The sequence below is a fragment of the Rousettus aegyptiacus genome, unplaced genomic scaffold (genome assembly GCF_014176215.1).
Source record: "Rousettus aegyptiacus isolate mRouAeg1 unplaced genomic scaffold, mRouAeg1.p scaffold_m13_p_4, whole genome shotgun sequence".
NCBI classification, from domain to species: Eukaryota; Metazoa; Chordata; class Mammalia; order Chiroptera; family Pteropodidae; genus Rousettus; species Rousettus aegyptiacus.
Window position 1 is genome coordinate 16,491,203 of NW_023416307.1, and position 27,613 is coordinate 16,518,815.

The 27,613-nt window shown below is 35.5% G+C and overlaps 2 protein-coding genes across 4 annotated transcripts in view; one reads left to right on the forward strand and one right to left on the reverse strand.

The window, feature by feature from the left end:
• The window catches only part of CHODL (chondrolectin), a 287,033-nt gene extending 286,256 nt beyond the window's left edge, over positions 1-777 (reverse strand). Inside the window, exon 1 of the mRNA XM_036218782.1 lies at positions 286-777. The gene's annotated coding sequence lies outside the window, so the exon portion shown is untranslated. The remainder of the gene's footprint in view (positions 1-285) is intronic.
• CUNH21orf91 (chromosome unknown C21orf91 homolog) lies at positions 606-27,466 on the forward strand. Of its 3 annotated transcripts, none has more exons than XM_016148498.2 (5): positions 606-717; positions 1,918-2,051; positions 19,685-20,224; positions 21,146-21,208; positions 22,597-27,466. In XM_016148498.2, exons 2-5 carry the CDS (start codon positions 1,925-1,927, stop codon positions 22,761-22,763), a joined length of 897 nt encoding a protein of 298 aa, XP_016003984.2. In that variant the 5' UTR covers positions 606-717; positions 1,918-1,924; the 3' UTR covers positions 22,764-27,466. The 3 variants fall into 3 exon arrangements, with proteins under 3 accessions (XP_016003984.2, XP_016003983.2, XP_016003985.2); XM_016148497.2 differs by lacking the exon at positions 606-717 and adding an exon at positions 930-988; XM_016148499.2 differs by lacking the exon at positions 606-717 and adding an exon at positions 1,313-1,422.
• Positions 27,467-27,613: the final 147 nt, after the last annotated feature.

A 27,613-nucleotide genomic window follows, 5' to 3' on the forward strand; every position in this document is an offset into this window, starting at 1 on the left:
GACCCCTTCCCATTTGTGAATATAATCAGTGCAGACGCTTATGATGATCTGGAAAATGACAGTAATTTTACATCAGCAGCCTTGGGTTCAAGTCCTAGTTCTGTTTCTAACCAATTAATAATCTGGGTTATCACCCCGATGCCGCAAAATGAGAAAACTGTTCTTTCTAGGCTAGTGTAAGGATTACAATAGAAAATGTAAGTGAAAGTAATTGCAGGAACCGTAACCTAAAAAAAAAAAAAGACTTCAAACGTCAAGCAAAGAGCAAAATAAGATCTTACGTACCGATTTTTAAAAGAAGCGGGATCTAAAATTAGAGGTGGGGCTCAGGGATTATCCCTGTGGGCGTGCAAGGAATGTGCCATGTTATTGAGGGGCGCCCCACTTTAAAATTAGTACGTAAAATATAAGCATCTGTATTTAATATTACCTCTAAATTATGAAACTCCAAATATGAACTTTCCCTTCATTATATACTTCAACTGACACCTAACTCAAACTTCACTAATACTATTTTGCTTCAGTGTGCTAATTTCGAAGTCCTACCCACGCAGCTCTGTCGCTTTCTCGCATCCACTCGTCACTTTTCTGGCCCCGCACTCTACGGCCCCCGCCCCGGGGCAGTAGTTTCCACTACGGAGAAGGGAGAGGTGGTAACGGACTCCTCTATCTACTTGCGTGAGGTGGGGGCGTAGCAAGAGCCACGTTCCAAAAACGGTAAGAAACCCCGGCCAAGAGACGCAGAAGCCCAAGAAAATCCGAGTTGACGACGCGCCGTCGGGGCAGGAGGGGAGACGCGGGGCCCCCGGCCGCGGTGCGAGCGCGCGACTGTGCTCCCCGCCGCGCCGCCACCCCCGGGGCCTTCAGGGATGGCACGGGCGGGAGGGGGCGGGGCCGGCGCGCGGCAGCCGCCTTCGCGGCGGCCGGAAACAATAGTGCAGGAGCCCGAGCCGCGCAGAAGAGCTGCGGCGGCGCGCGGAGCTGGACGGTAAAGCCCCTGTGCCCTCGTCCCCGACCCACCTGCGCCGCGGCCCCCGGCCGCGCGGGCTTTGCGCTCCTGGGCCCGCGGCCCCCCGTGCTGCTCCGCTTGCGACGCCCCGACGGACGCACGGAGAGACGGGCTCGGCACCCCGAGGGGTGGGCGCGCGCTCCCAACGCCGGAGACGGGGCGGGGGCCCGGCTTCCTGAAGCCGCTGAGGCCGGCGGACCGGCTGCCGTGGCCCTCGGACGCCTTTTCCGTGGGTAGGAGGAAATCTGGGGCGTGGGGAACCCACGGCTCCTCTGGCCCGGTTTGATCACCCCGCCTCCGGCAGTGCCCGACCCGACCCGCACAGTGGAGCCGCTGCCCGGCTTTGGACGCGGGCGGGACGCCCTCTCCGGGTGTTCGCGTTTCCACGTGCGTTTTCCTGCCACGGATCTCCGGTAGGAAGCCTCGCTATGCCGTGTTAGCGAAGCGCGGCTCAGGTTCCCAGGGAAGTTAGCGAAATAGTGTCCCGAGCTGGTCGTTTTTCCTGCGTGTAACAGCGTTAAGTAGGTTGACAGCCCCCCGGCAGCTAAAAAGGCCTTGCTGCTAAGTGCTTTCTGTGCGTGGTCTGGGCATTGGGGGATTGAGTGGGGGACTAGAATCCCTGCAAACTGCTTTTCTTCAGATTCCCTCCTCAACCAGATGAAATCTGGGACCAAAAAAACACTTAAACTTAATGTCAACTATGGCAAAGATTTAAGTTTTACTAGGCTTATGTCTTTGCACAATTAAAATATGATATAGAGGTATAAGTATGGTGATGCTTGTTTGATGGGGCTGTTGCATTAGATAAACTGAACAAAATCCTTCTCTTTTCCTAGAAGTTCCTAGTATTGCAGTAACCACAGTTCTTGAAATTGCGTAACTTGCTTGTCTTGTCTGTTTCTTAATAGGGGCACTATGAACGAAGAGGAGCAGTTTGTAAACATTGATTTGACTGATGACAACATATGTAGTGTTTGTAAACTGGGAACAGACAAAGAAACACTCTCCTTCTGCCACGTTTGTTTTGAACTAAATATTGAGGGTAAGGACAGTACAGATTTATCTTATGGCATGCTTTACAGTGCTACTTTACCGTGAACTAGTTATAAGGTAAAGCGAAAATTTCTTGAATGATTGGAAATGGTGCCAAGTATAAAGTGTGGAGAACTGTTAAATATAAGTGTTCGTGGAAATGAAGCTGAAGTTAGCACAGATACGAATTGAAGAGAAATTTTTGTTTAATTCCCCCAGTACTAACTAACCCCATTTTTGCTAATATAGCAATAACTATTGACTGATAAACATTTTCTGATTTGAGAGTTTAGGTTATCAGATTAACAGACATTTGTGTGAGCATGTGTGTTTTGTTTTAATATTAAGAACTAACATAACTATACATTTACATTGATGGACAAATATAATTTTATTCTTTTGGCCTACTATGATACTACGTGACTGAAGTGAGCTAGAACACTTTTCCCCAATGTTATTGTATTATCTAGAAAACATTTTTAAGTTTTAGATAACCTTTTTTCAGTGAACACATTTTTAATAATTTTTTAAAACTAAAAACTAAATTTCTTAATATCTCTAAGAATATGAAAAAAGTTGAAATACTAAAAATCTTATTGGAAGTATTTGTTTGGATTAGTGCAGTCGATGTATCAATGAATATCAATAATCTGCCCCCAAGAAACATGTGAGACATGTTTCTTTAATCTTGATGTTGTCGTACTAAAACTCTAATTTTTAAAAATATTTGAGCCACACTAACAAGAATCTTAATATTCTGGCAATAAAAAAGTTTGCGTGTCATTTGAATTTTGAATTGATAATATCAGTAGAGATTTTGTTAGACCTTTAGATTTTGAGTAGTTTCAAAGCAGTATTTCATTCTAGTTAGCATATATTTGAAAAAAATTTGTTATCTTTTTTCTATATATTTAGGAGATATGAAATGTTCTTACAGAAAAAAAAAAAGGAAAAATTAGGATTATCTACTTTGAGATTCCTATTAGGACTTGTTTTTCAGAAATTGTTATAGGCACCAAATTAATATAGTTAGATATTCTGTAGTAAGTCAAAATTATAACCAACCATAAGTAGACTACTAAAAACATGTAGAGTTAATTATATAACATTCATCTTTCATTTAAGATCGTATTGGTTATGACAGTTTTGCCATTATACTCTTGGAAGAATTATAGTTACCGAACATGATAACTGATAGAAGATCATGGATTTCCAATGAGTTTCATAGAATATATATAACTTTGACTTTAATAAGTAAGTGTAACTAATTTCAAGAGGATGATTTAAAAATATGATTCTTTTGTAGCATTTAAATTACCGTGTCCTCCGTTGTGCTACAGTGAAAGATTATAAATTTATGTTCTTTGGAAATAGAGTTGGCACTGTATATTCTTTACATTGTAGATTTTAATTTAGAGAGCAAAAGCATCAGAAAGATCCAGCTCAAACCTGTATTTTACACTGAAGGAAACTGAGGGCCAGATAGTCGGACTGTTCAAGGTTGTTCTAGTGGTGATGACAAGCCATTGTTAAGTGCTAGGCATTTACTGTGACAACCTCCGTGCCAGGCACTGTACTAAGCACCTTACATGGATTATTTTATTCAGCTCAAAATAGCTCTTGGAAAGCTACTTTTATCCATTTTAAAGGTGATGGAACCTAACCTTTGAGACCTAAGAAATGCATTTTGAAGTTACACAGCAATAATTGGCAGTCCTGGGCTTTGAAGCCTGGCAATCTAGTTTTAGTATAGATGACCTTAATTCTATTGATCTGTTGTCAATAGGTATTTCAGTTAGTTGATAGGGCTAATATTAGCAACTTGTTTTTCCTGAATCCTAATCGACTGCCTTGCTATTCAGTCAGCCAACTTTTCCTAGCCAGTGATTCCTGCTAAATCATCACTAATGGTATTCATACTATGATAGAATTTTTCTACAGAAATCTGAACTTTCGTAATTGCTTTTCTACCTTTTTTTTTTTTTGGTATAGTGGTTCTCAATCACTATATAGAGAATATGCATATATTCTTCAGGTGCCATCTTTATAAATATTTCATCTCTGATAGCATCATTTCAATATATAAGCACGACATAGTCCTACATTGTTGAAATAATAGTTGTCTTTTAAAGACAGTTCTCAGTTTGAATTAGAACTATTTTATATTCTTCGTACACTCAAGGTTTATTTTTTATAATGCAAATTAAACCTTTGTGGGAAAAATTATTTTAGAATTAGATATTCTAGATTTATCTGAAGTCCATTCTCAGTTCTTAGAAATATAATACATTTTAAGGTTTACTACACTGATGAGCTAATTCATTGTAGCTGTTGTAATATCATAAGATTATTTTTTTAAATTTTAGAAATTTTAGGGGGGAAAGTGGGGGGCAATGAGGGCCCTGAATTCCACAAAATTTTAGTTGTACAGATTTTTAGAAATCAATTTTAAAAAGCAATAATCATATCTAAAAATAACAAGGTTTATTCTCTATGTCAGTAAACATTTTAAAATGTTTTTGTAGTGTTCTTTGCCCTATTAAGTTCTTAGTACAATGCCAGTCCATAAATATTAGACTATAAGAGGAACTTTTAAAAATATGACACTTAACTTTACTAGGTTGATATAACTTTTTGTAGAATGGTAATGTTGCTGTTGCCTGATTTCTTAGCTAACTAATTGCTAAATTTACTCTAAAACATTCTATTTTTTTCAGCTAAGAGCCCAGTTAAAAATTCTCTTGAGGAATTTTCAGACTAGTTTTGAGTGCAGAATTAGGCTAGCTTAGCGGCCACACATTTGTAGTAAACATTGCTTACGTCAGACCAAAACTGGTCTAATCAAATGGCCTTTTGTTTAAAAGTCATATGTGTGCCTACATTTATAAAACGAATAGAAAAGAAGAAAAATAACAAAATAATCTTGTAGGAGAGATTTCACATTCTGAGCATGCTCTAAATTGCCTTTTTTTCTGTGACTATAGAGTAAAAGGAAATGGGTACCTACATTTTATATATGTACAAAACATAGGTAAAAAACTTAAAGGACCTAAGAAATGTACTTTGAAGATTCAGATATTTTCAAATGTTTACTAGATTTTTTTGTACCTATAATCCACCATTAAAATAACATGTCTACTTTTAGGATTAGGATAAAGAGTCATAAACTTCTTAATACTTATGGCCTGTCCTCAGCCTTAAGATACTATAAACTTTTTTATGCATGATCAAATGCACTACTATGCATCGTAGTTCATTGTGCTGAAATCTCAAGTTATTTACTGATCAAATTACTACCATACCCTAGGCTGTTGTGGCTGGGAGGAAGGTAGCCCAGGTGGTAAGAAGCCAATAATGAAACAACTGTAATGTAACAAAATCAGAAATAAGACTAGAGGGGGAAAAGGAGCCAGAACTCCAGTCTGTTACTTCATACTGTTTTCATTTTGTGCCAAAATGCTGTGCAAATAATTAGTTTTTCTACCTTCCTCTAATAATTTGGTTCCTTTTCCATAAACTTATTTTTATAAGGTGGATCAATTCGCCTTAGGCCAAGCAAAGTCTCCAGTGTAAACTGATCTTGCTAGCTGATTAGTAAGCATTACTGATGCTTACTGGTCCATCTTAGACTGTAGAGTCCACCTAAGTCTTCAGTCTCCATTAATTTGCTGAACTTTCTAGAAGCCAACCCAAATTCAGATTCTTGATAATCTCACCAGCAAGAAAATCCGTAGGTATTTTCTCTTGATTAAGGCGGTGAACCCAAAGCTTACTTTTAATCTCATTCTTCCTTGCTTCTCTGTGTCTTTGATATGCTATTCACATGGTCACTAGTCAGGGAGCAGTTTGAATCTCAATATTAAATCCTTGATTTAGTTTCGAAGTTAAGACTACTCAATGTCTATTAACAACCCTCCCCTCTGTCCTGCTTCTGACACTAGCTTCCCTAGTAAAGGGAGCCACCACTTGTGATAGTGAAGGTGTATATAGGTAATTCAATCTGGCTTTAGCCTTTCTCTTGTTTCCTATAATGAACTAAAAGAGCATTTTTAAATATAAGTCTAATGTGACTTTTGAACTTTAGCTCAGCTTTCTTTGATGTACTTGGAAATACAGATGCAAGGTTAATTTTTTTTTCCTTAATTGCCTTTTAATGTCACTTTAAATAAATTTTGAATACTTTTTAAATGGCCCCAATAGCAAAACCGCATTATTTGGACAGAAGTTGGGAGGAATGGAAGTGGAAAGTGGATTAAATTGGTGCTAGGTTTAAATTATAGATATTTTAAAAGAAAAATAATTGAAAGTAGGCTAACAACATCTAGTTGAAGACATGTGACTTAACTAATAACCCATATGAGGAGCCAGGTTCCAGATTCTTATCCCTGTTCTGATTGTGATGGCCTCTCTTTAGTTACTCTTAACTTTTCTCCCTTTTTAACTTTATTAAGCTTCCTAATTATAAAGTGTAGGGTGAATTTAAAATTTAGATCATACCCAAATTTCGATTGGGAAGACATTCATTAGGAATTAACTGATTAAAACACAAAATACAAATGATGATGAAATAAAATGCAACTATACAAGATAGGTTATATGTTATCTCAGTTTGATGAATTAGGGAAAGTAAATGGAGAATCTGGGTAGCTAATCCAAAATCCCACAGCTTAGTTCAAACTCAAGGTCCCTGGTTCCAAAAAGCCCAAGTGTCTTAAGTCATTTCTGCTTAAAGAAAATTAAGAATTTAGGAGATATTAAGTAATTTTTAGACAGAGTTAGAGATGAATTACACAAATGTGAATATTCAAGTAAGGAACAAAATTTAGGTCCTAAGAGATACTTAATTTTTAAAAATTTTACCCATGGTATTATATGATTAATACACATTCAGTGAAATATCTAAAAATACATATTTCTGATGACCCAAGAGAGTGGGATAATGCATTCTCCATATTGATTGTAATGTAAACAAACAACACTCTGTCAGAAAAATATAGTTTTTGGAACTCTGGATTGAACTGATGATCAGAGAGGAGGGAGGAACTAGGAAAATAAGAGGCACATACATGACAGGGACAATCTAGTTGAACCTTAGACTGACATTTGCTGCAGAATCATGCAGGTTCCAGCTGGTAGTGAAGCAGTGGTTGTAGCACTGCTGTGTCGTTCGAACCATCCAGGTGAGGGAGGCTCATGTAGTATCTTGATTACTTGTAAGGAATGGAGTTCCGCCTAATGGGAGATAGTGCAAACACGAGCGAAAATGTCACACCAATCCTGGAATTGCACACCATCTCCGTTTTATTCATCAGCCCCACATCTGATCCTGGGGGCACTTTTCTAGGCGGAAACAGGTGGTTTATGACGTGAGGTTTCTAGTTTCTGAGTTTAGAACACAGTGAGCATTAAACTTCGGTAACATCAGTTGAACACTTTAGTGCATATTTAGAAAACCTGACCCTCTGTTGACATTCTAATAAAACTTAATAAAATTGTCCAGTGTTCATTACTGAATATAATATAAAGACAACATGACTTTGTATTTGTATAGCACTTTAAAGATTGGGGCATATCTTAATCTTCACAGTATATAGGAAATTAAGTGTGAATTTCAAATAAGGTAATATGTACTGAAAAATATATTAAGTATTTAAAATCAAATTTGCTAAGTAACATTGCAGAATTTGAAAAATGTCATCAACTATAGTTCTAGTTAGAGTGGATTTAAATTATTCTAATCCAATTTGGCACACCATCTGTTAGGATCTTGATGGGGGAATAAACCGTTGAACATTAAGCCTTGGATTTATAGTTTGTAACAAGGGAACCATTTGTTTGTTTACATGTAATTTTAAACTAGTGTACCTCTTTCTGGCAGCTTTTTGCCATCACTGTCTCAACTATAAAATAGTGAGGCAAAATAATGACTTGTGTGTACCCATCAAAATCTAATCTCAAAATTAAAGTTATGTAGTCGAGTCCATTTTTAGCAGTTTTTAGACATATTCATTAAATCGATAATGTTTTTCCATGTATTACTTTATTTATAATCACACTTAATGTTCATTTCCTATATAATAACAGATTAAATTTAAAAGACAAATTTAAATTTAAAAGTAAAAGTAACTTCTAACCTCTAAAATGCTACACAGATACACTTAAGTAACATGTTTAATATCTAAAACTCCTATAATGAATTTAATGAACAACAATTACTAATTTGTTTTGAAAACAGAGCCCATATGTTAAAGAAGTTTGATGGTATTGCGAGTGTTTCAAAATTAACATGAAATATGCTTACTCGTACTTTCATTTTTCTATCTTCAAATATTAGAGGATCATTAGTATTTATTGGTGACAGTGTAAAATATTTTAAAATTTTTATAGGTATATAAAAGGTAAAGGGGGTCAAATACATGGTGATGGAAAGAAATTTCACTTTGGGTGGTGAACACACAATATGATATACAGATGATGTATTGTACACTTGAAACCTATGTAATTAATCAGTGTCACACCAATAAGTTTAATTTTAAAAATTAAAAATAAATAGTCAAAACAGTAATAAAGTTTTTATATTCTTTCTATGTCCTCACTAACACTTTGTTTAATAGTGTTTGCCCTGAAAACATTTCTGTTACTTTAAATTTTTTGAGAATCCTTCACATTTTTGACCATGTTACTTTGGGTCACTAAATGATCTTCGGCATATCAACAGTCAATTTTCAATTCAGTGCCAAGCAACATTTTGGCTAGTAATAGAATAAATACTCTATAGATAAAATATAATTCCTATATCAGAAAGTTCTCCAGAAAACACAAAAGTTTTAGGTTACCAATGTATTAATGAAATGTGTCTGATCAGTATCAGTCAGTAAGTATCTTGAGAAAGAAATTAAAACCTCAAATTCTCTATTCAATTGAGACTGGAAATAGAACAGTTTCATGCTTCTTAGAGCCTGTCTTTTCCACCAACCACTCTCCTAATTTAATTTATTTACTTCTCCTCTATTTGTTTTACCTTATACTAACTCATCTTGCCTACCTACAGTTATCTTCTCTGTAACATGACAGATTGACCAAAAAGACGATTAGAGTGATAGAAATGGTAGTGTCTCCTATATATAAAAGACAACAAAAAATCAAGGGAAAAAACTTTTTTCCGTTTCCCTGAAACCATCATTCTTGAAAGAAAGTGTTCATTCAAGGTCTCCTCTGTCTCCTCCCAGCTTCCTCTTCATCACCCCTATAATTCGCCAACCTCCTTTGCTTTCACTAGTGACCTCCTAGGAGGCGGTACAATAAATAGTTTCCTCTTTTTGCCATTTTCAAGATCTGACATTTAACATTGCTCTTTCTTAAACACTCAGCTTCCTAGGTTCTGTGATAAAATAGCTCTGGCCTCTTATTTTTGTCCACTTTTCTGTCTTCTTTCCAGGTTTATTGCCTATTACTGGTCCTTAAAATGCTAGGGTTTCATTTAATTTTGTTTTCATCTGTCTGCTCATATTGTGCTCATCTATTTCTTTCATCGCAGTGGCTTCAACTATACGTCTGGTAAGCTAATGGAATTCCCCAAATATGTTGCCAGGCGAAGTATTTCTTCTCAGTGCCAGACCTATATATCCGCCTGCCTGCTTGACCTCCCGAGTCAGATAATCTGCAGGTCTCATGAAGTTAAGTTTCTCAAACTAAATTTATCTCCTTACATCCATATACGCTTGTATTTTGTATTTCATTCATCTTTGGTTCACATGGAACTCCAGGCTCCATCTCCCAGAGATGTTGATTCTTTAGGTCTAGAGTTGATTCTGGGAATTCGCATTTTAGCAAGAATCCCAGCTAGTTTTTAATGTAGGTGGGCTAAGGACCAAACTTTGAAAAACCACCCTTAGTGAATGAATGGCTCCAGATTCTTCAGTACTTTCCATGTAGAGTTGTGTAGGTACAGTGACAAATTAGGGCTGAAATCTTACCTAAGCTCTGCTTGTCCGCCTGTGCGCCCTGCTGGCAGGGATGGTTTTCCAGTTTGCCTTTTCATATTGGCCAATGGGCTAGCAGCAGCCCTGTCCGTTACCTTCACTACTTCCCTCCCTCCCACCACCCACCCACCTTCTCTCCAAGTAGTCTGTCCCTGAGTCCTCTTGAGTCTCTCTAGTCTGTTCCCTGCTTTCCATTCCCACTGCTACACCTTTGTCCAGGCCCACATTCCTTCAGGACCCACTTTAATTAGTTGCATAGGCTTATCCTCCTTTCCCCATCACTACCTCATACCCCAGTTCTCTCTTAGTATCACCAGAATGTTAAAGGACACATTTGGTCATGCCATTTATTGATTCATTGTCTTAGTACTTTCCATTGATTCTTTGCTGTTTTCGTGAGGTTAAGATATTAACTCACATGACACAAAAGACATTTCATGGTCAGGTACCTGCTTAACTGGCCACCTTCATGTTCCATTACCTCTCCAAAGTACAAGCCAGTCCATGTGCCCACTCCCTCCAGTTCCCACCGTTTCTTTCTCATTTCTTTAGTTCCCTCTGTCCTACATAGCGTTTACTTCTCCTTCCTCCTAGTATGTAACTGCTTAACTTTCTGAGTACATGTATTTAATAGAGGTGATGATAAATATCACCGCCTGTGTGTTCACAGGGCTGCCGTGAGGAGCACAACAGATGTTGATAACAGGAGCCTTTTGGTAAATACAGTTTGTGATGCAAATGTTAGCATTAATTTGAATTCAAGTAAAAAAAGGTTTGTTCTCATCTTAAAAGATGAAATAACTACTGAAAAGATTGCTATGATTGTTTAGTGTATTAAACAGTCTCTCAACTGACAATTTGATATTTTATGTACATGGAGGAGATTTGACTTTATTCTGAGTTTACTTTTATATGAGTTGGTTTCAGTAGGTTTTTCTGCTCTAGCTGCCTTTATTTCCATCATGTAGCAGCTACTCAGCACAAACCAGTTTGTTTCTTAATAACAATGATAATTGTGTTCGGTTCTCAGTGTTCCCCCCCCCCCCCCCCCCCCCCCCCCCCCCGCTTCCTTTGGGTCTCTAAGGATTGCCAGATAACACTATAATGAGGTCAGGATTTTTATTTGGGGGGAAGGGACTGCTGTCATTCAAAGGTTAAATACTTTTCTTTGTGAGATATATTGTTAGCCTGAAAAGAGATTCTCAGTCTTAAATTCAGAATTTCAGCTAGTACGTGTGTCTTTTGCCATTTCAGTATCTTCATCTTTGTTGTTCCACTTAGTTCATGGGAACATACAGTGCAGTACATAAAGACTAATTTGTTTTAGACTGAAGAAAAATATGTTCTTTCCCGAACCAAAATGTATTTCTTCATAGGCATTTTTTGTTTTTCATTGGAAAAGCAAACTATGCCTATTACAGAAAAATCAAAATACAAAAAGCAAAAAGAATATTAAGATTCATAATCCCCCCACCTACCAGTAATCTCTTAATATTTTTGGTTCTAAATTATTTCTGCAGTAGAGAGAGACAGACTGAGTGTGTGTGTGTGTGTGTGTGTGTGTGTGTGTGTATGTAGTGCCTGCATGTGCACACTTGTGGTAAATTGGGTTCAATAAATGAAATCAGGCTATATACATTTTTTTATAACCAGCCTTTTAATTTAATATGTTAAGAAAATTTTTTTCCATGTTCATATCTACCATGTTGATTTTTTTTTAAAGGTTGCATCCCATTATACCATTATTTAACCAGTATCCTGTTGTTGAATGTTTAGTTTGCTTCCCATTTACTAGTACTAAAACATTTTTATGTGTACATCTTTTTTGCATGTCTGATTAAATTCCAATTCAGTTGGGTCAAAGGTGTGTTCCAGTTTGCAGTTCTGTCATTTGTTATAAAGTCTTTTATTACTGCTGAATAAATACCATGTAATTAACCATTTAAAAAAATCTATAAGGGAAAATTTTTATTTTGCACCAGTTCTCCACTTTGTTTAGATCAAAGTTGTTTTACTGTAGAATTAAGATGCAATTGTAACACAGTCAAAATATTTCTCTTAGTATTTTGCAGTGTGATTGGTGAGTTGCAATTGTTTCCCATCAGCCTTGAGTTCTACTGTTACCTATAGCAGTGACTGAATTATAAATGTCTTCAAATTCACTAGCTAGTGTATATCTACCAGGTGCTGCTGTAAAGCATTGTTTTAAAGAATAGTCAACTAGAATTTCAGGAACAGTGGTTCAGATGTATGCAAAAAAGTTGAAATGCAAAACTGGGATTTTAAAATAGCTGCAGGACAGCTTTTCATTTTTTTTTTACTCTTAAGACAGTAAATCTTGCAGAGCCTTCACTGGGCAGGGAGCAGTTCCTCAGATGAAGGACAGAGTTTACAAGGCTATCACATTTCCTGCCTTCAGAATTCTTAGGTTTACTTTGTGCTGTGCCCCATTCATCTGGTGTTACTATGAAGGCCTTGTTTTCATGTTCTTTTGTTTAAGTAATGAGTCTCTTTAACCTTGTCTAGCTTTAGGAAAGATTTTTTTTCTGGAAATCAGTGTCTCTACGTGCCACATATAAAGCTGATAATTCAACATAGTTCATTTGAGTAGCTTTTCAGGAGTGTTATGACAGCCTCATGCACAAAAATTTTTAGAATGTCAGTACATTCAATTAGAGCTATTTAAGGGAAAAATGGAACAAGTAGAGTGTTACTTGGGTCAGTTAGATTATTGGTCTAATTTATATTTTAAGTACCAGAAAAACAGATTTAACTTTTTATACTCCGCTGCCGTGAGCTTAGTATTTTGCATTAGACCATTAGTAAGAACATGGAAGACCGTGGATACCTTTCATCAGGTTCTCGTTGCAAATATCATTTTGCTTAATAAATAACCTATGGACATACTGCTCTGTCCAATTTGGTAGTCTAGCCACAATGTGGTTATTCAAATTTAAGTTAATTAAAATTAAAGTTAAAACTAGTTCCTTGGTCACACTAGCTACAGTGCAGCATATTAGCATAGATACAGAACATGTCTCTTGTCACAGAAAGTTCTCTTGCACATTGCAGGTTAAAAACCAGGTAGCTACATTAGGGGGTAGAATTGAGTGTGGATTGTTATTTTTGTACCGTCAGTAATAAACAGTTGTTATGTAGGTGTATTTCCCTATTTTCCAACTGTTCAAATGCAAAAGTAAAATTTACTGAGGTTTTCTTTTTTGACAAGTCACTCGTAATTTAATATGTCTCCTATCAACATAAGAACTCAGGTCTATCCTGGCTTTCTTGGTTATTTAAGGTTTAGATTTACTTTTTAGCATCTTTCTGAACTCTTTGTTCACTGAAATTTGCCTTTATAATTCACTTATTGGATTAAGCTGCTTTAACTGCTTAACCCTTCTCTTAGCACACACACAAAACTTTAAAATGGAGTAAACATCTCTAAGCTAAAATCTGTTATCTAAAGACCACCTGTTGGTTTATCTTTCTTTAAGGCAATGATTCTCAAAATGTGGAAAAACAGGTTGCTGAATCCTATTGTATATTGGCTTGGTGTGGTTGCCAGCAATGCCATCTGCTACCAATGCAGAGATAAACAATTACCTATTACTCTTAAACAGTGTGTTGGGTACTTGAACATGACAGACCCTTTACCTAAAGGCGTGAGGAGGAGAGTAGTGGGGCACTCTAACACAGTTCTCACTACTGTACGTAGGAAAACCAATAAAAATTTCCAGGAGGTAGAAGCCTGTCCTATTGTAGGTTTAGAAAGGAAGTAGTAGGTACTTTTTTGTCCTTCTCACCTTTGGTCTAATCTCTTACCTTTAGTCTATGGCTGAATAGACAATCTGAGCATCCTCCTACTGCGTGTCTGTGATTGGAAAAAGGTATAATGCTATTAACTCTTACTGAATGTGGTTTGGCTGCTGCTGCTTGCTCATCAGATACAGAGTTGCCTGGTCAAATTGGGTGTCAAAGCATCATTGAAACAAATATTTACAAGGAAGCAATCTAGACCTATATGCTGCACAGCCTTGGTGTAGTACAAGTGTCACTAACCAGCACGGCTGCAGAGCTTGCTAAGTCACAGGGACCTACACAGTCATGAAGGAAATGATAAGAAATGTTTTGAATTGAAGAGCACTTGCCCTATTTTCAACTGGTAGCTGCTCTTCACTACTAACCAGTTGCTGCCAGATCTTATTTTGTTCTTAAGAGAAACCAAGAAGTTAAAAATTGTAAGTGGATCTAATTTTTTTTTTTAAAATACTTGTAGTCTGTCAACAAAATTTATCGGCAGTGTGGATCCAGACTCAAGGCCATGGCGATGCCACTCTACTTAACCGAGCTTTTCCTTCATTCTTTTTATCAGAAATGGGAATCCGATCCTCAAAAAGAAGTGACATTTCTATCCTCTGAGTCTTAGTACGGCAAAGTTCAGCTCTCCTCCCATTTTTACAATTAACACTTGCTTAAAGAAATTCAGGAGTACTTAATGTAAGCAGCACATAAACATTCAGGTGCTCGTTCTCTTGGCAACCAAGATAAGACCATGATAAAAAAAAAAAAAAAAAAAAAAAAAAAAAACACCTCACTCTTGGAAAATTCTTTAAGCTGGGCAAAATGGGAGCCTTCATTAAAAAAAGATTTTAAAGCAGTACTGTGTGGATTGTTGCACAAATTGTTGATCATATTTCAAGGCAATATGTTTAAAATTTCTCCACAGCCACAGCATGTTAACAACCTTGAACTTAAATCATAACTAAATTTTCTTGCCTTATTTAAATATTTAGGAGTACAGAAACTTACCATTTGGAAAACCAATACTGCCAGATTTCCAATTCTGTTTCAAGTTTGAAGTTAAAATGCTCACTGTCTTGGAGCTTTCCAGTCTGTTACCCATGTGATAACGTTTATTATGGCTTTGTATCCAACTACATACAGGTCATATTATATTTGCTCTACCTATGGAACACCAAATGATATGAAGCCATTCCTTTGATTGGGAAATGAAACATGGTAATCCGATTCAAAATGAAGTCTTATCTAATTGACAGAGTAAACATGCATAAGGCAGGCAGATGATATGATTCGGGCATGTGTGAGCTACAAAGCCATGTAGCATGAGTGTAGTCAGTGGAAGGACGGTGCTGTTTGACAGGACCAGCTGGTGAACCATCAGAAAAAGGTAGCTTACCTCATTACCGCCAAATCATAAATAAGCTAGTCTTCAAGAGGATGGGAGTGGAAAGGATTCTGGTCAAGATGGCGGAGTAGTTAGTACTGGAGGGCCTGAAGTACAGCTTTATGACTTAAAGTCTGTTTCTTGTTCCCACATACTACAAGGTGTTTTTTTATTTGTAACAACTACTACTTTGAGCAAACCATTCAATAAAAAGAAACGTTACTGAAAAAAAAAAAAAGCTGGGAGGAAAAGCCAAGAATAGTGGGACATGTGGTAGAACTAAGTGTTTTGGTGTTCGTGGCTGTGTTTTAAGATGATACTTAGGGAAAAAAAAATGCGTAAACTACCATAGGCAGGTTAAATGTAGCCACCGGAGTATTACTTTAAAAGGATGACAGTGGTAGAAAGACAAAAGGATCTACATTTGAGTGGCTTTTGATCTTTGGGTTTAATAACCAAGTTTTCTTACAGTAAATTGATCTTAAAGAAGGACTTAAAGAATAGAAATGGTGATAGCATGCCAGATGGATTAGTGGGAGGGTTCTCAAAGCATGTGAGAATGTTATAACAATCGGAGATGAAAGTGGGAAACGATAAAAAAAGAAAACTATTGAATAGGAACAGCTTAACTTTTTTTTAAATACCACTGTTAATACAGAAATATACTGCCTGTGTAAATTTCTAAAAAAAGCCTCTATCCAAAAAAAACTAGTACTTTTTCAAATATTAGCAATTATGGTTGCCAATTAAGGTCTTGGTTCTATATAAAAAGAACCTCATGATAAAAAAAAAAAAGTTACATGGGCATCTTTAAAATATGTTTTAAAGAAGTTTTCATAATAGTTAGGCTGTCAGTTATATCGGCCTTCACATTTTTATCAGTAAGCAAGCATAGTACAGTTTTTGTTGAACTGGTTTAGAAATTCCTTATATCTCAACTCAAAAGTTTCACCTCATTTAGTTGTATTTAGGTTCATTCCCTTTCAAAAGCTGCTGAGGAAACAAATTAGTGCTCAGAGCCTTTTACACTTATAAATACAATTAAAATGGAAAAGTCAGTTGGAAAACTTGCTTGGGGTCTCTGAAAATAGCAATCGTTGTTTCTCTTACATTCAAACTGATGAACTGGAAAAACAAAATCACTTCAAGAGATTTTTAAATGGTACGTATACTGCTGATACAAATTAAGGGGGCTACTTACATTCTTTTCTAGATTAAGAAGTAATTTGTTCAAGTATATGAAATAGTCAACGTGTTATATTTTTTTAAAAGTTTGTGTCCCTTGCTACTGCATGAGATATTTTATACTGTTTATAAAACAGATACTTTAAAATTGAACTTTAAAACTCAGTTAAGTTTTAAATTTTTAGTGAACTGAAAAGATAGAGGTATAGATCTGTGAGAACGAGCTATAGTTTACATAACAGTCTTTTATATTCAATGTATGTAAATTTCTATTAAAAAATGTGTAATTGAGTAGAAGTTCCTGACTTTGCTTGGCAGATCGAATGACGCCACAGGAATGCCATCTCTATACCAGTGCCACCCATCCGTTCTGAAGGCCAGTAGCCCATTAAACTAAATATAGGAGTACCTTCAGCGGATGCCTTTAATTAACCTCTGAGCAGCCTGGAAAAACCGCACACCACGATTCCCTTGCTAGCATGGGCACAAACATTTCATTGCGGTAGCCCTTGCATGGTAACTGGCAATAAGTTTTGGATTAGTTTTTTAATATTTTATTTTTCCTTTATTCGTTTACCCACTTTTTCTTGAGTTCTCACTGTGTCAGACACTACGAGGATGCATATAAAACGGATATGAACCCCTTTCCCACAGAACTTCACTTTTTAAACAGGAGCTAAAGGCCTGTGAAGAGACCATTGGAAAACCTGGTGTGATCAACTAATTCAGATGTTATTGGTTAGGAAAGGTTTCTTGGGGGAAATGAGAACTAGATAGGAAATGATGATCATCTAGATAGTGTGGCAGCCAATGGTAATGAAATGAGGCAGAATTTGAGATGTCGTGGTGCTGGAATTTATGAGGGGAACAATCTATAGACAGCAAAGGATCTCAGAGAGAGGGGTAGTAGGTGCTGTCAAGGATGACTCCAGGTTTCTTCCTTAAGCAATAGGTGGCCCCAGACTCAGGAAGAGGATTTGGGGTTTGCGTGATGATAATGAAGGAAGAGGAGTTTATTTAGGCAGGATGACTGGGACATCTAAGTAGAAATGTACACTGTATTCAGAACTGTTCTTGCCCATGACACTTTTTCATTTCTTTTTTGGAGGATTTTTCTCCTGAATGTCTAAAAGAAATCTGAAATTTGTATTGCATTTATGTATTTAAAAGTAAATTGAACATTGTGATTTTGTGATTTGCTGTTCATCTCAACAGATTATGTGCATATAATCATGTGCTTATGTGGGTTTCTAGCATTCACATGGGGATTTAAGTAAAAGTTAACAGATAAATTATTTCTGGAGAAATAAAGGTTACATTAGAATGAATTACTAAAAAGAAACATTGAATTATAAAGGCTTTAACTTTAAAAACTCACATTTTTTTAAACAGACATCTATTGTTGAAGCCGTAGGGTACATCAGGAAATTCGTTGTTTCATATAATTTTTTATCATTTTTAATATTTCTGAAGTTTCTAAATTTTTTAAATTAACAGAATTAATTACTTTGTGTAGCCTAGCTTAGAACCCTTTTTATATATAAAGAAATTTTGTACAGACTTCAAGAAGACTCTTCTAATTTACTGTTTAGATTCAACTAAATTATTGCTACATGAATTAGAGCCATGGCAATCAGATGAGAATGAGACCAATGTTTTGGGGATTTGGCCAGCCATCTGTTGGTAACAAGACCTAAAAGAGTTTCAAGTCAAGAAGCTCTTTAATACATTTTCTAGAGCTAGTAAAGTAGGCAGGTTTCAAGTTCTCTCTGCCTACCTGCTGTGTACCTAGAGCAGGAAGTATTAGACTCAAAACAGCAGATTGGAGCTCTTCATTTGGTTTACATTGCACTATCTTTTTTGTCTTATTTATGACCTAAAACATACATAATAACAAAACTTAGTTTTTTTTATTCTAATAAGCAAGGTTTATCAACTTTTTATGTTAATTTACCTAGTTTCGAACGTGTACACTGGGTTATCAAATAGAGCTTTGAGGTTTTACACTCAAGTACTTTAAACTTTGCTGGAAATTTGACCTAATTAGAAAATAACTGGTTTAAAAAAATACACATACACACACAATTGCAGTACACGTAGCACGTAAAACATATATGAAATTCTTTTAAGTCCAGTTTTTGTGCTCAGTGGAAGAAACAGGCCGATATATTTGAGTTTGCCTCTCAAGACCGGTTGGTCACGTGTCTTTATAATGTCAGTGTTCGGGTGTCCTCACATAGCTGGCTTGTGAGGGGACTGACCAGCCCATTTAGCACTAGTTTTGGCAGTCGAGCAGGTCCCACCCACCATTGCCTGATATTATATCGTTTAGAACAAATTAATATTTGCAAGCACTTTTATACCTGATTTAGTACCATTAAAGTGCAAATACTTCATTATCTTACCGTTAGCCAGAGTTTGGAGCTCAATTTTTAAAACAAAGAATGAATACAGAATGTGTTTTTTTCTGATGAAGTGGCTAAAACTTTTTTTTTTAACCGAGCACCTGAGTGGCTCTCCACTTAATCTGTTTTCAAAGCTCAGCAGCTTTTGAGTGGTTGGTTCTGGCAGGCGTAATCTTCAGCCCTACGTCCCTTACTCACCTTCAGTATAGAAGCACTGCTGCTTGACTTTAAAAGCATGACTCGAACTTATGAAAATGATCTTAAAGTTTTCATAAGCATAAAACAGAAACTGAAAACATTTTAGATGCTTTCTTTTCATACTTAAAAAAAAATCTTTGACTTTTTGAGGCTTTTATTAATGTGTATTTTTCTGGTTCTGGTTTATCTTTCCCCAGTAAAAACATAACTAATAATTTAAGAACATGATTTACTATGGGGTTTTTTTTTGGGGGGGGGTGGTATTGTCATCCATTTCTCTTATTGAACCTTGTAGAAACTTTTGCGAGTTTGTATTTCAGGAGGATTATGAAGAAAGCATTATGATCTAAAAAGACAAACATTCTGTAAATGTAAATTGCTGGTTCAGTAGTATTATTTTATATTGCGTGCAATAACATGCCTCTGGACTAAGGTTAAAATTGAATCCTTAAGTCCTTAAAAAGGCTTTACTATTCGTAAGAATTTAATAATACTGAATGTATAGTTATATTGAAGCAGAAATTAGTTCATATTTTATATTAATACCAATATTCTTTAGCATTTTTCCTCTAATTTACAAACTATTCATGACTCTGTTTTACTTAGGCTTTGTGTATTCTTAATGCAACTTATAAAAAAAAAAACAAAATCTCAAGTCTCCTATTCCTTGTTTTGTTTTCTATAGGAGTACCAAAGTCTGATCTCTTGCACACCGGATCATTAAGGGGTCATAGAGACTGCTTTGAAAAATACCATTTGATTGCAAACCAGGATTGTCCTCGATCTAAGCTTTCAAAAAGTACTTACTATGAAGAAGTTAAAACCATTTTAAGTAAGAAGATAAACTGGATTGTACAGTATGCACAAAATAAGGATGTGGATTCAGATTCAGAATGTTCTAAAAATCCCCAGCATCACCTGTTTAATTTCAGGCATAAGCCAGATAAAAAGTTACTCCCACAATTTGACTCCCAAGTACCAAAGTATTCTGCAAAGTGGATAGATGGAAGTACAGGGAGCCTCACACACTGTAAACAAAGAATATTGGAGCAGAGGGAAAATACAGACTTTGGACTTACTGTGTTACAAGATTCGGGTGCCACTTTATGCCACAAGAGTGTATTGTGGCCTCATAGTCCCAACCAGGCCCAGAAAAAAGAAGAGACAATCTCTACTCCAGAGGCTAATGCCGAGGCCCAGCATCCGCATTACAGCAGAGAGGAATGTAAGTGAAATGAAACAAAGGTGAAGATTGGGGTTTTGTTGAGTTATTTTACGTTTTTATGTATGTCATGTGTCAAGAATTTTGCTATAGATTTATAAATGTGGAAAATTAGAGTATTTATATGACAGATTCACCCTAGGAAAAAAATAAGATGTCTTAAAACTTTCCATTGGTTCTCTGGAATACTCCTCTGTGTTGCCAAGCTTTGGTATTCTACAGTCCCATCAATCGTTTCGCGTTCCTAATTATTAAACTAAATGGAATCAACAAACTGAACTGAGAAGTTCAGGGTTAGTATAGTTTAGAAATACAGCCTCAACCTCATCACATTTCTAATTCCTACAAGACTAATTGGGGGTGGTGTTTCGAAATCAAAATCTGACATTTTACTGAAGACCAAAGGTATTGTGTTATTTTGAAGTTGGAAAAATGACTCATTCGGTTCGCATCTACAAAAACTCACAGAACTGAGATAATTTTAATTGACTTCAAATGATTTTAGAGCTAGAAGGGACCATGAGGATATTTTTATACAACTTCTTGTTTCTACATATGGACTATCTAAGGTTATTTAACTAGATAGACAAATTGATTTTTTCATACTGTTTCCAGAGTACTTTACAATAGTGTTTCCAAACTGCAGATTATGGACTGTGTAGCGTCTAGCAAAATCAACTTGATAAGTAGTGAATTACACTTTATTTCTGGTGGAGGTGTACCAGAAGTGATGGAAAATGTTTCTTAACGTGGGTCAAGGTTAATTTGAAAACTCCACATTGTAGGAGTTAATGAATCCTAGGATATTGCTGAATGTTATATTGGCGTTTAAGTACAAATACTATTTTTTCTAGGATAATATGTTAGTGACGTAAGCAGCTTTTCCCAGGTTGTGGTACTAATGAATATATCTTCACGTTTCAGTGAATTCCATGACTTTTGGTGAGGTAAAGCAACTGAAGGCAAAGCTCCGACAGCAAATACAAGGTAAAGAATCAATCGGTGCCAGTGTTTTCTGCATGCGAAAATTTTGACACAGAAAATCTCCTATTACAGGAAACCATTAACTTTATCCGAACTTGAATTTGGAAGCGGGATTAGATCCCGTTAGTTTCCAGAGCAAAAAGAATAAGAAAACAACTTCTTTATGAACCGTGGGGGAAATTGATTTTTCTTTTTTAAGTGAAAATGGAGAGTACGACTTAAAATCTGCCTCCTCACTATCTTATTGACTCCCTGCTGTTGTGCCAGGCACTGTGCCAGGCGAGCCCCCCGAATAGTTCCTTAAGGCAGGTTTTAGCCTTGGGTTTTATTGATTTTTGTTTTTAAATTATGAACGAGTTCAAACACAACAGTAGCGGGAATAGCACACTGAACCACCTGACCCACCTTTAGCAGTATCAGCTGTTATCAAAAACATAGCTAATTTTCCTTCATCTCTCCTTGCACCCATTCCCCTTGTCCCAACCCCACCCCCCAGCATGGATTATTTTGAAACAATTCCCAGACATACTATTTTGTCCCAAAATACTTCAGGGTTTTCTCTAACAAACACTTTTTTTAAGGCAATCATAAACTCATCACACCAAAAAAAAAAAAAAAACCTTGTAATTCTTTAACATTATGAAATATGATGCTAACACCAACAGTTAACAGTGTTCAAATTCCTCAATTGTCTTCTTTTTTTTTCACAATTGATTCCTGTTTGCAGGGAAGAGATGCATTTCAGAGATCATTAAGTAATTTACAGAGTTCATGCATTCAGTCAGTAAAGAGTCTCACCCCTGTCTTTTTAACTCCAAAGCTAGTGGTCTTTCTTGACCACACAGTCTCCCAGAAAAATAAAATAAAAACAATAATAGTAATAACAATTTACATTTATCAAGTATTTATTCTGTGGTAAGCACTTCACAAGTATGATCTTATTTCATCCTCATAGTAACCCTATGAGGTGCCTACTCTCATTTTTAAGATTATACTTAAGAGGAAATTAAAACATAGTTTAAATTACTTGCCTAGGAGTGATAAGACTAGGAACAAGGATTAATAGTCCAAGTAGTCAGATTCCAAAGCCTCTTAGAGGAGTTTCCAGACCTCGGTACCAATGGGCACTTACTTGTCATAAGTCATATTAGATATTGACGGAACTGCATAGTCATTGCTTATGACTCTTAACTTTCACTAGAGGAATGCCACATTCCTGTTGGCTATGCAGAGTACACACATCCTAGGATGATCAAAACATAAATTTCCTTGGTGTCAAATCACTTTCATTACAGACTTCACCCAATGCATTCAGTCAGGGTGCTAGAAATATAAATCACAGGATTAGCTTTCTGTGTATTCATATTGAACTCCTTTTTAAATCTTTACAGAAGTTTTTGAAAAGTTAACACACCAAGTACAAGAAAAAGATTCTTTGGCCTCAGAGCTCCATGTCCGCCACGTTGCCATCGAACAGCTGCTCAAGAACTATTCCAAGTTACCATGTCTGCAGGTGGGGCGGACAGGATTAAAGTCACACCTACCCATAAGCAACTGAACTACACTTACATTTACGTCCTGTGCCCTGCTGTTGACTGGACTGCCAGACGTGCAAACTTTGAAAAAGTTACAATCCATTTTTTATGGTCATTAAATTTGCAAAGCTTAAAGGCAGTATTTAACATCTTTTTCAAATAAAGCAGATCATTACACTCTAGTCATCTAGGGTTAATCATTCTGGTTTACTTTGAGAATCTTTTCCCGTAATTTCTAAATGGCCCTCCCTAACTTTTAGCACATGTGACTACTTAAATATACTGTTACAGTGTGATTTTATTAAACATAGTTTAATGTAATTCACCTTTCAAAACAATAAGTTAATAAACTCGTTAGATTAGTCTGAACTACAGATAAATTTTAAAGGGAAATGGAATTCATAATATCACCTTATTTATTATAAGCAATATTTTAATATGAAAATTTTATATATAAAAATGCTATTTTAGGTACCTTTCCTTTCTCTGTATAACTGTATCTGAATGGCTCTGTATATTATATTTACACTTTTATGTGTGAATATGTTACCCATATTTCAGATCACTGCATTTTATTCTCTTAATATACTGTTTTTACAACTATTATCTTGTTTTCCAAAGAGAAATGTATTTTGGAGTAGAAATCTAGTTGAATTATTTGACTTCTAATAACTCTTAAGAAAGAGGAATTAATAACTTTTTAAAGCAAATATACAAGAAAATAAAATATTTTTCGTAACAAAAGCAGTTCTCAGTTCGTTTAGGAAGAAAATGCTAATCTAGCTTTTGTAAGTTAACTTGTCTCAGTAGAAGTAAAAGCCTCTTCTATTTCCTTCTAATGACTTTGTTAGAATTTGAACAGAGTAAGTCAAGCCTCACTTCCAAGTCAAATGTAATATCTTCAAATTTGAATGCACTGTGAAATAATTGTCCTATCTTTGAAAAAATTAGAATTATTTTGTGTGCCACTTCAGATAAAGGTACAAGGATCCTTAAACTGTCCAAATTCTGTTATCAACATCATTGAAATTCGTGCCCAAAGAAAGCATTGTGAGGTATTTTCCTAAACTTTAGAATCGAAAAGGAAAGAGAAGACTGCTTGACACAGAAAAACAAAATTCTAATTCAAAAAAAAAACCCATTTTAAAAAGGATGTTCACATAGTTGTCTATGATGTTTCCAAAGAGTTCTGAACTAATAGCTGGATAAGTTTTCAGTAATGTATTATAGTAAAAGCTGTAACATTAAAATGGGTTCTAAATTCTGTTCTCAATTGGTGGTGCTTAGAACGTATTTATAAGGTAAGGTCCTGTGCTTGAAGAATCTACAGAAAAGCTCAGAACTTGGCAGCTTCATGCGTAAAGATGTGAATGACTTCTGCCATGAACTTGGCAGCCCGCCCCAGCCTGGGTCACATTTTAATCTTAAACACAAACAGTATTTGACTAAGCAAAGGAACACCTCAAATTAATGGAAAACAGCTTTTGTATTGCTAGGGTATATTAAATTTGCCTGAGAGTATTACTTGATATCTCATTGATTTTTGGTGTTTTAGGTGTTTTGTTTTTTTTTTTTTTTTTTTTTAACTTTGAGGTCTGATATAACTGCTTTTTGGAGGAAGCTTTTGGAAGATGGTTTCAATTTCTCTTGATTCTTTGAGTCATCCAACATGAATTTAAAATCCAGGGAGTGGGGGAGGCATTGCCTTACTTTTGATAAGCTTTAAACTGAATATGTGCAATATCAAAATCTCTATAAATTTACAAGTTGAATAAAGGCATTTCTGGATGATGCTAGCGAGTATCTTAAGTGCTCAGTTGTCATGGTCACATTTTCAAATTTGACTTCACTCTTTTGGCATAATTCATCAAGAACGTTACCAGCCAGTGTGCTTGCACACTTTTGTGCTTCTATTTAGATCAGTTAGGGACAGCCATCAGAGCTTGGGGTATGTTGCACTTGCTCTCAGTAGTAGCATATTTCCAGAATGTGAACCATATGGTGCAGCCTTGAATACAACAGTGTTATCCAAAGAAAGTATTCACTTATTTCTGGCAAATATGTAGCTTTACTAATGACTTTGGAACAATTGGGATTGTGCCTGTACCAAAGTCTTAATCTGGCACTCTGATTTATTCCATTTAGATATTTCTGCTTAAGCTCTTCAAAGGAAAGGTGCTCTTAAAAAATAACCTGAGGTGCTGATACTCACATTAGTACTTTATTTGGATAAATATTCTAGTAAAAAATTATTTTAAGTATTTTGCACAACAGTTTATCCAAATGTTTGATAAACTTATTTTGTATTCCAATGTTTTCTTAATTGAATATGCAATTCTTGTATGTACTAAAATAAGGTTAAGGGACAGTTGAGTTCTACCTTACGATAATATCAAATACCACAAGTACCACAAATATTGGTTACTAGGTTATTTTTCTGTACAGCTAGTACTTTTTGAAGAAGTTTAGAAGAGAATCTCATATACCTTCAGTTTCCAGAATGGCAAGACTGACTACAAATTAGCCATCAGTAATATTTTCAGAGCTTATGTGATTAAGGGAGCGAAATACACTAATATTTTTTCACCTTAGATTTCATAATTAGATAAGTTGAATTGAGTTTGAAAAACTCAGATTGAAGTCAGAAGTGATTTTAACCACACAGGACTGTTCTCTTTAAAAATTAAAGTTCACATCTGGTCTTTCATCATTCTTTGATCCTAGTATTTAATACCCTAATTTATTCTTTTAAAGACATGCACTTAAGATACAAATAATGGATGATGCAGGCAGTAAAATTCATAGTGTTTTGTTCCATTATGTAGTTTCTGATGCACAATGTTAGGGCAAAGAAATGTTTTTACTTTTTCAAATTATATGCTCATTTCACCACAAAGTGCCCATTTTTATATGCATTCGAGGATTATTTTTGAAATAAGTTCACATTAGAAAGTGATTTCAGAAATATAAACAAAATACATTCTATTTTGTTGGCATCTTGAGATTTCTTGGGTTTTTCATTTTACCATATTCTTTACCACTGAAAATAGTTTTAAATGCTTCCTTTTTTGTTTATATATTTTTTTACTTTGGTGTTTATACTTTTGAGGCTTGTCAATTTTCGCTATTTTTTTTAATTAATTTTTTATCTATTTGTGCATTTCAATGTTTGCCAGTTTTTAAGAAGAAGCTTGCATTGTTAATATAAAATATAATAACATTTATATGCTCAACTTAATAGGAACTTATTTGTTTTGATAAGAAGTTTATTCTTCGTAAAATTAGGTTATATGACATGAAAACTTTTAAATGGTACAATGTGAAGTTCTTATAGTGTTATTTTTTTCTGATTTATGCCAGTTTACTTACTGACAGATGTTACTGCTTATGCTAAAGTAAGGTATTTATTTGAGTATTTTTAAGTACTTATTAAAAAATTTAGGACTCTACAAAATTCTTTATCTTTTGTTCAGATGTGGCTATAAAGCAAAGATATTTTCATTTCAATGTTTGCATTTTTAACTTTAGATTGGTGGAAATAATTATTTGAGGAAATTTGTGGTAAAAATCAATAAGAGATAAAACTCAACAGGATACTCTCGCCAAAATAAGTTTTATGGTGGTAGGGTGAAAGTTTAATCACCTGAATAATAAGGTAATAGGGCTCTGCCACAAGTACAGGTATCTTAGAGGAGGGCTAGAATCCAGTGTGTGGGATAACAAGGTTCTTTGTTGCATCTCAGTATTTTCATTCACTTCATCCTTTCATAATTGCACTTGTTATAATGCACCTAACGTAATTAAGCAATTTGGTCATCATAGCAAGTGAGATTTTTTTTAGCATCTAATTTGTAACACATACTTTTCCTGTTTTTAGCTTGAGAGTCCAGATTACTAATACATTTTAGTAATATTGAATAGTCCACAATTTTACCAAAGTGAAAAAAAAAAAAATGGAAATGAGTATTACCCTTTGTTTCTCTCCCCAAACGTGCTAATTGAATTTCCCTCACCTTCACAATGCAAAGGGAATTTTAGTGAATATATATTTATTTCTTTCAAACAGCTAGAGTGTTTATTTCCATTCTACTACCTCCAAAAGAGGTCGTTTAGAAAGTGTTCAGTGGTGACTTCTATTAAAGCCATTCCTCTTTTAATAATCTGTATGTATGTTAACCTTGCTTTAAATCTGAGTAGTTTATACTGTGGTCATTGCACTTAATCGCTCTGGTGTTAGAAATTTATAAATTGTGCCAAGATGTTTGGAAAAAGAAAATGCAACTGGTAAGAGCAGTGATAAAAAACAAGTTGGTTTCAAAAAGTTTATTTAGACATTACTTGGCTATTAACATGTTTAAAGCTGCAATAATTTACATATTTGTATTGTTCTGCTTTGGAACTGTAACTACATATGCTTGTACACTATTTTTAATTTTACAATAAAATAAATATTTTGTTATCTGTTAGTTTCAGTGGATATATTTAATAGAACTTTTTTTAATGGTTGACCTGTATAAAGGGTTTTGTTTTGCAGGCTTAAGGAGTCTATACTTAGAATTGTTATCTAATGGTTTCTACCTTAACTTCTTGTGAGAATCTTTCTTTGAAACTTAAGTGAATATTCTCTGTCCCAAGAGTCCAGAAGCAAGTAATATTTGTGACTTACTGTATATCTACGTAACTTTTTTAATCGGATTGTACTTTTACAATAAATATACAAATTTTACTTGCGTTTGAGTTTTAACAAGTCCCTATAACCATCACTCTGTGATCCTTTCCAATCTCCACCAGCATTTCCCTTCTTCCACTGTTCTGATCTCTGTCACTGTAATTTGCATTTGCCTGCTCTAGAACTTTACATAAATGTTATGCA

Excerpts from the sequence above, each read along its gene's own strand:
- CUNH21orf91 (XM_016148498.2), top strand. The coding sequence starts at position 1,925 with ATGAACGAAGAGGAGCAGTTTGTAAACATTGATTTGACTGATGACAAC. Across the intron at positions 2,052-19,684 it reads TTTTGAACTAAATATTGAGG|GAGTACCAAAGTCTGATCTC; the intron begins GTAAGGACAGTA and ends TGTTTTCTATAG. Across the intron at positions 21,209-22,596 it reads GCTCCGACAGCAAATACAAG|AAGTTTTTGAAAAGTTAACA; the intron begins GTAAAGAATCAA and ends AAATCTTTACAG.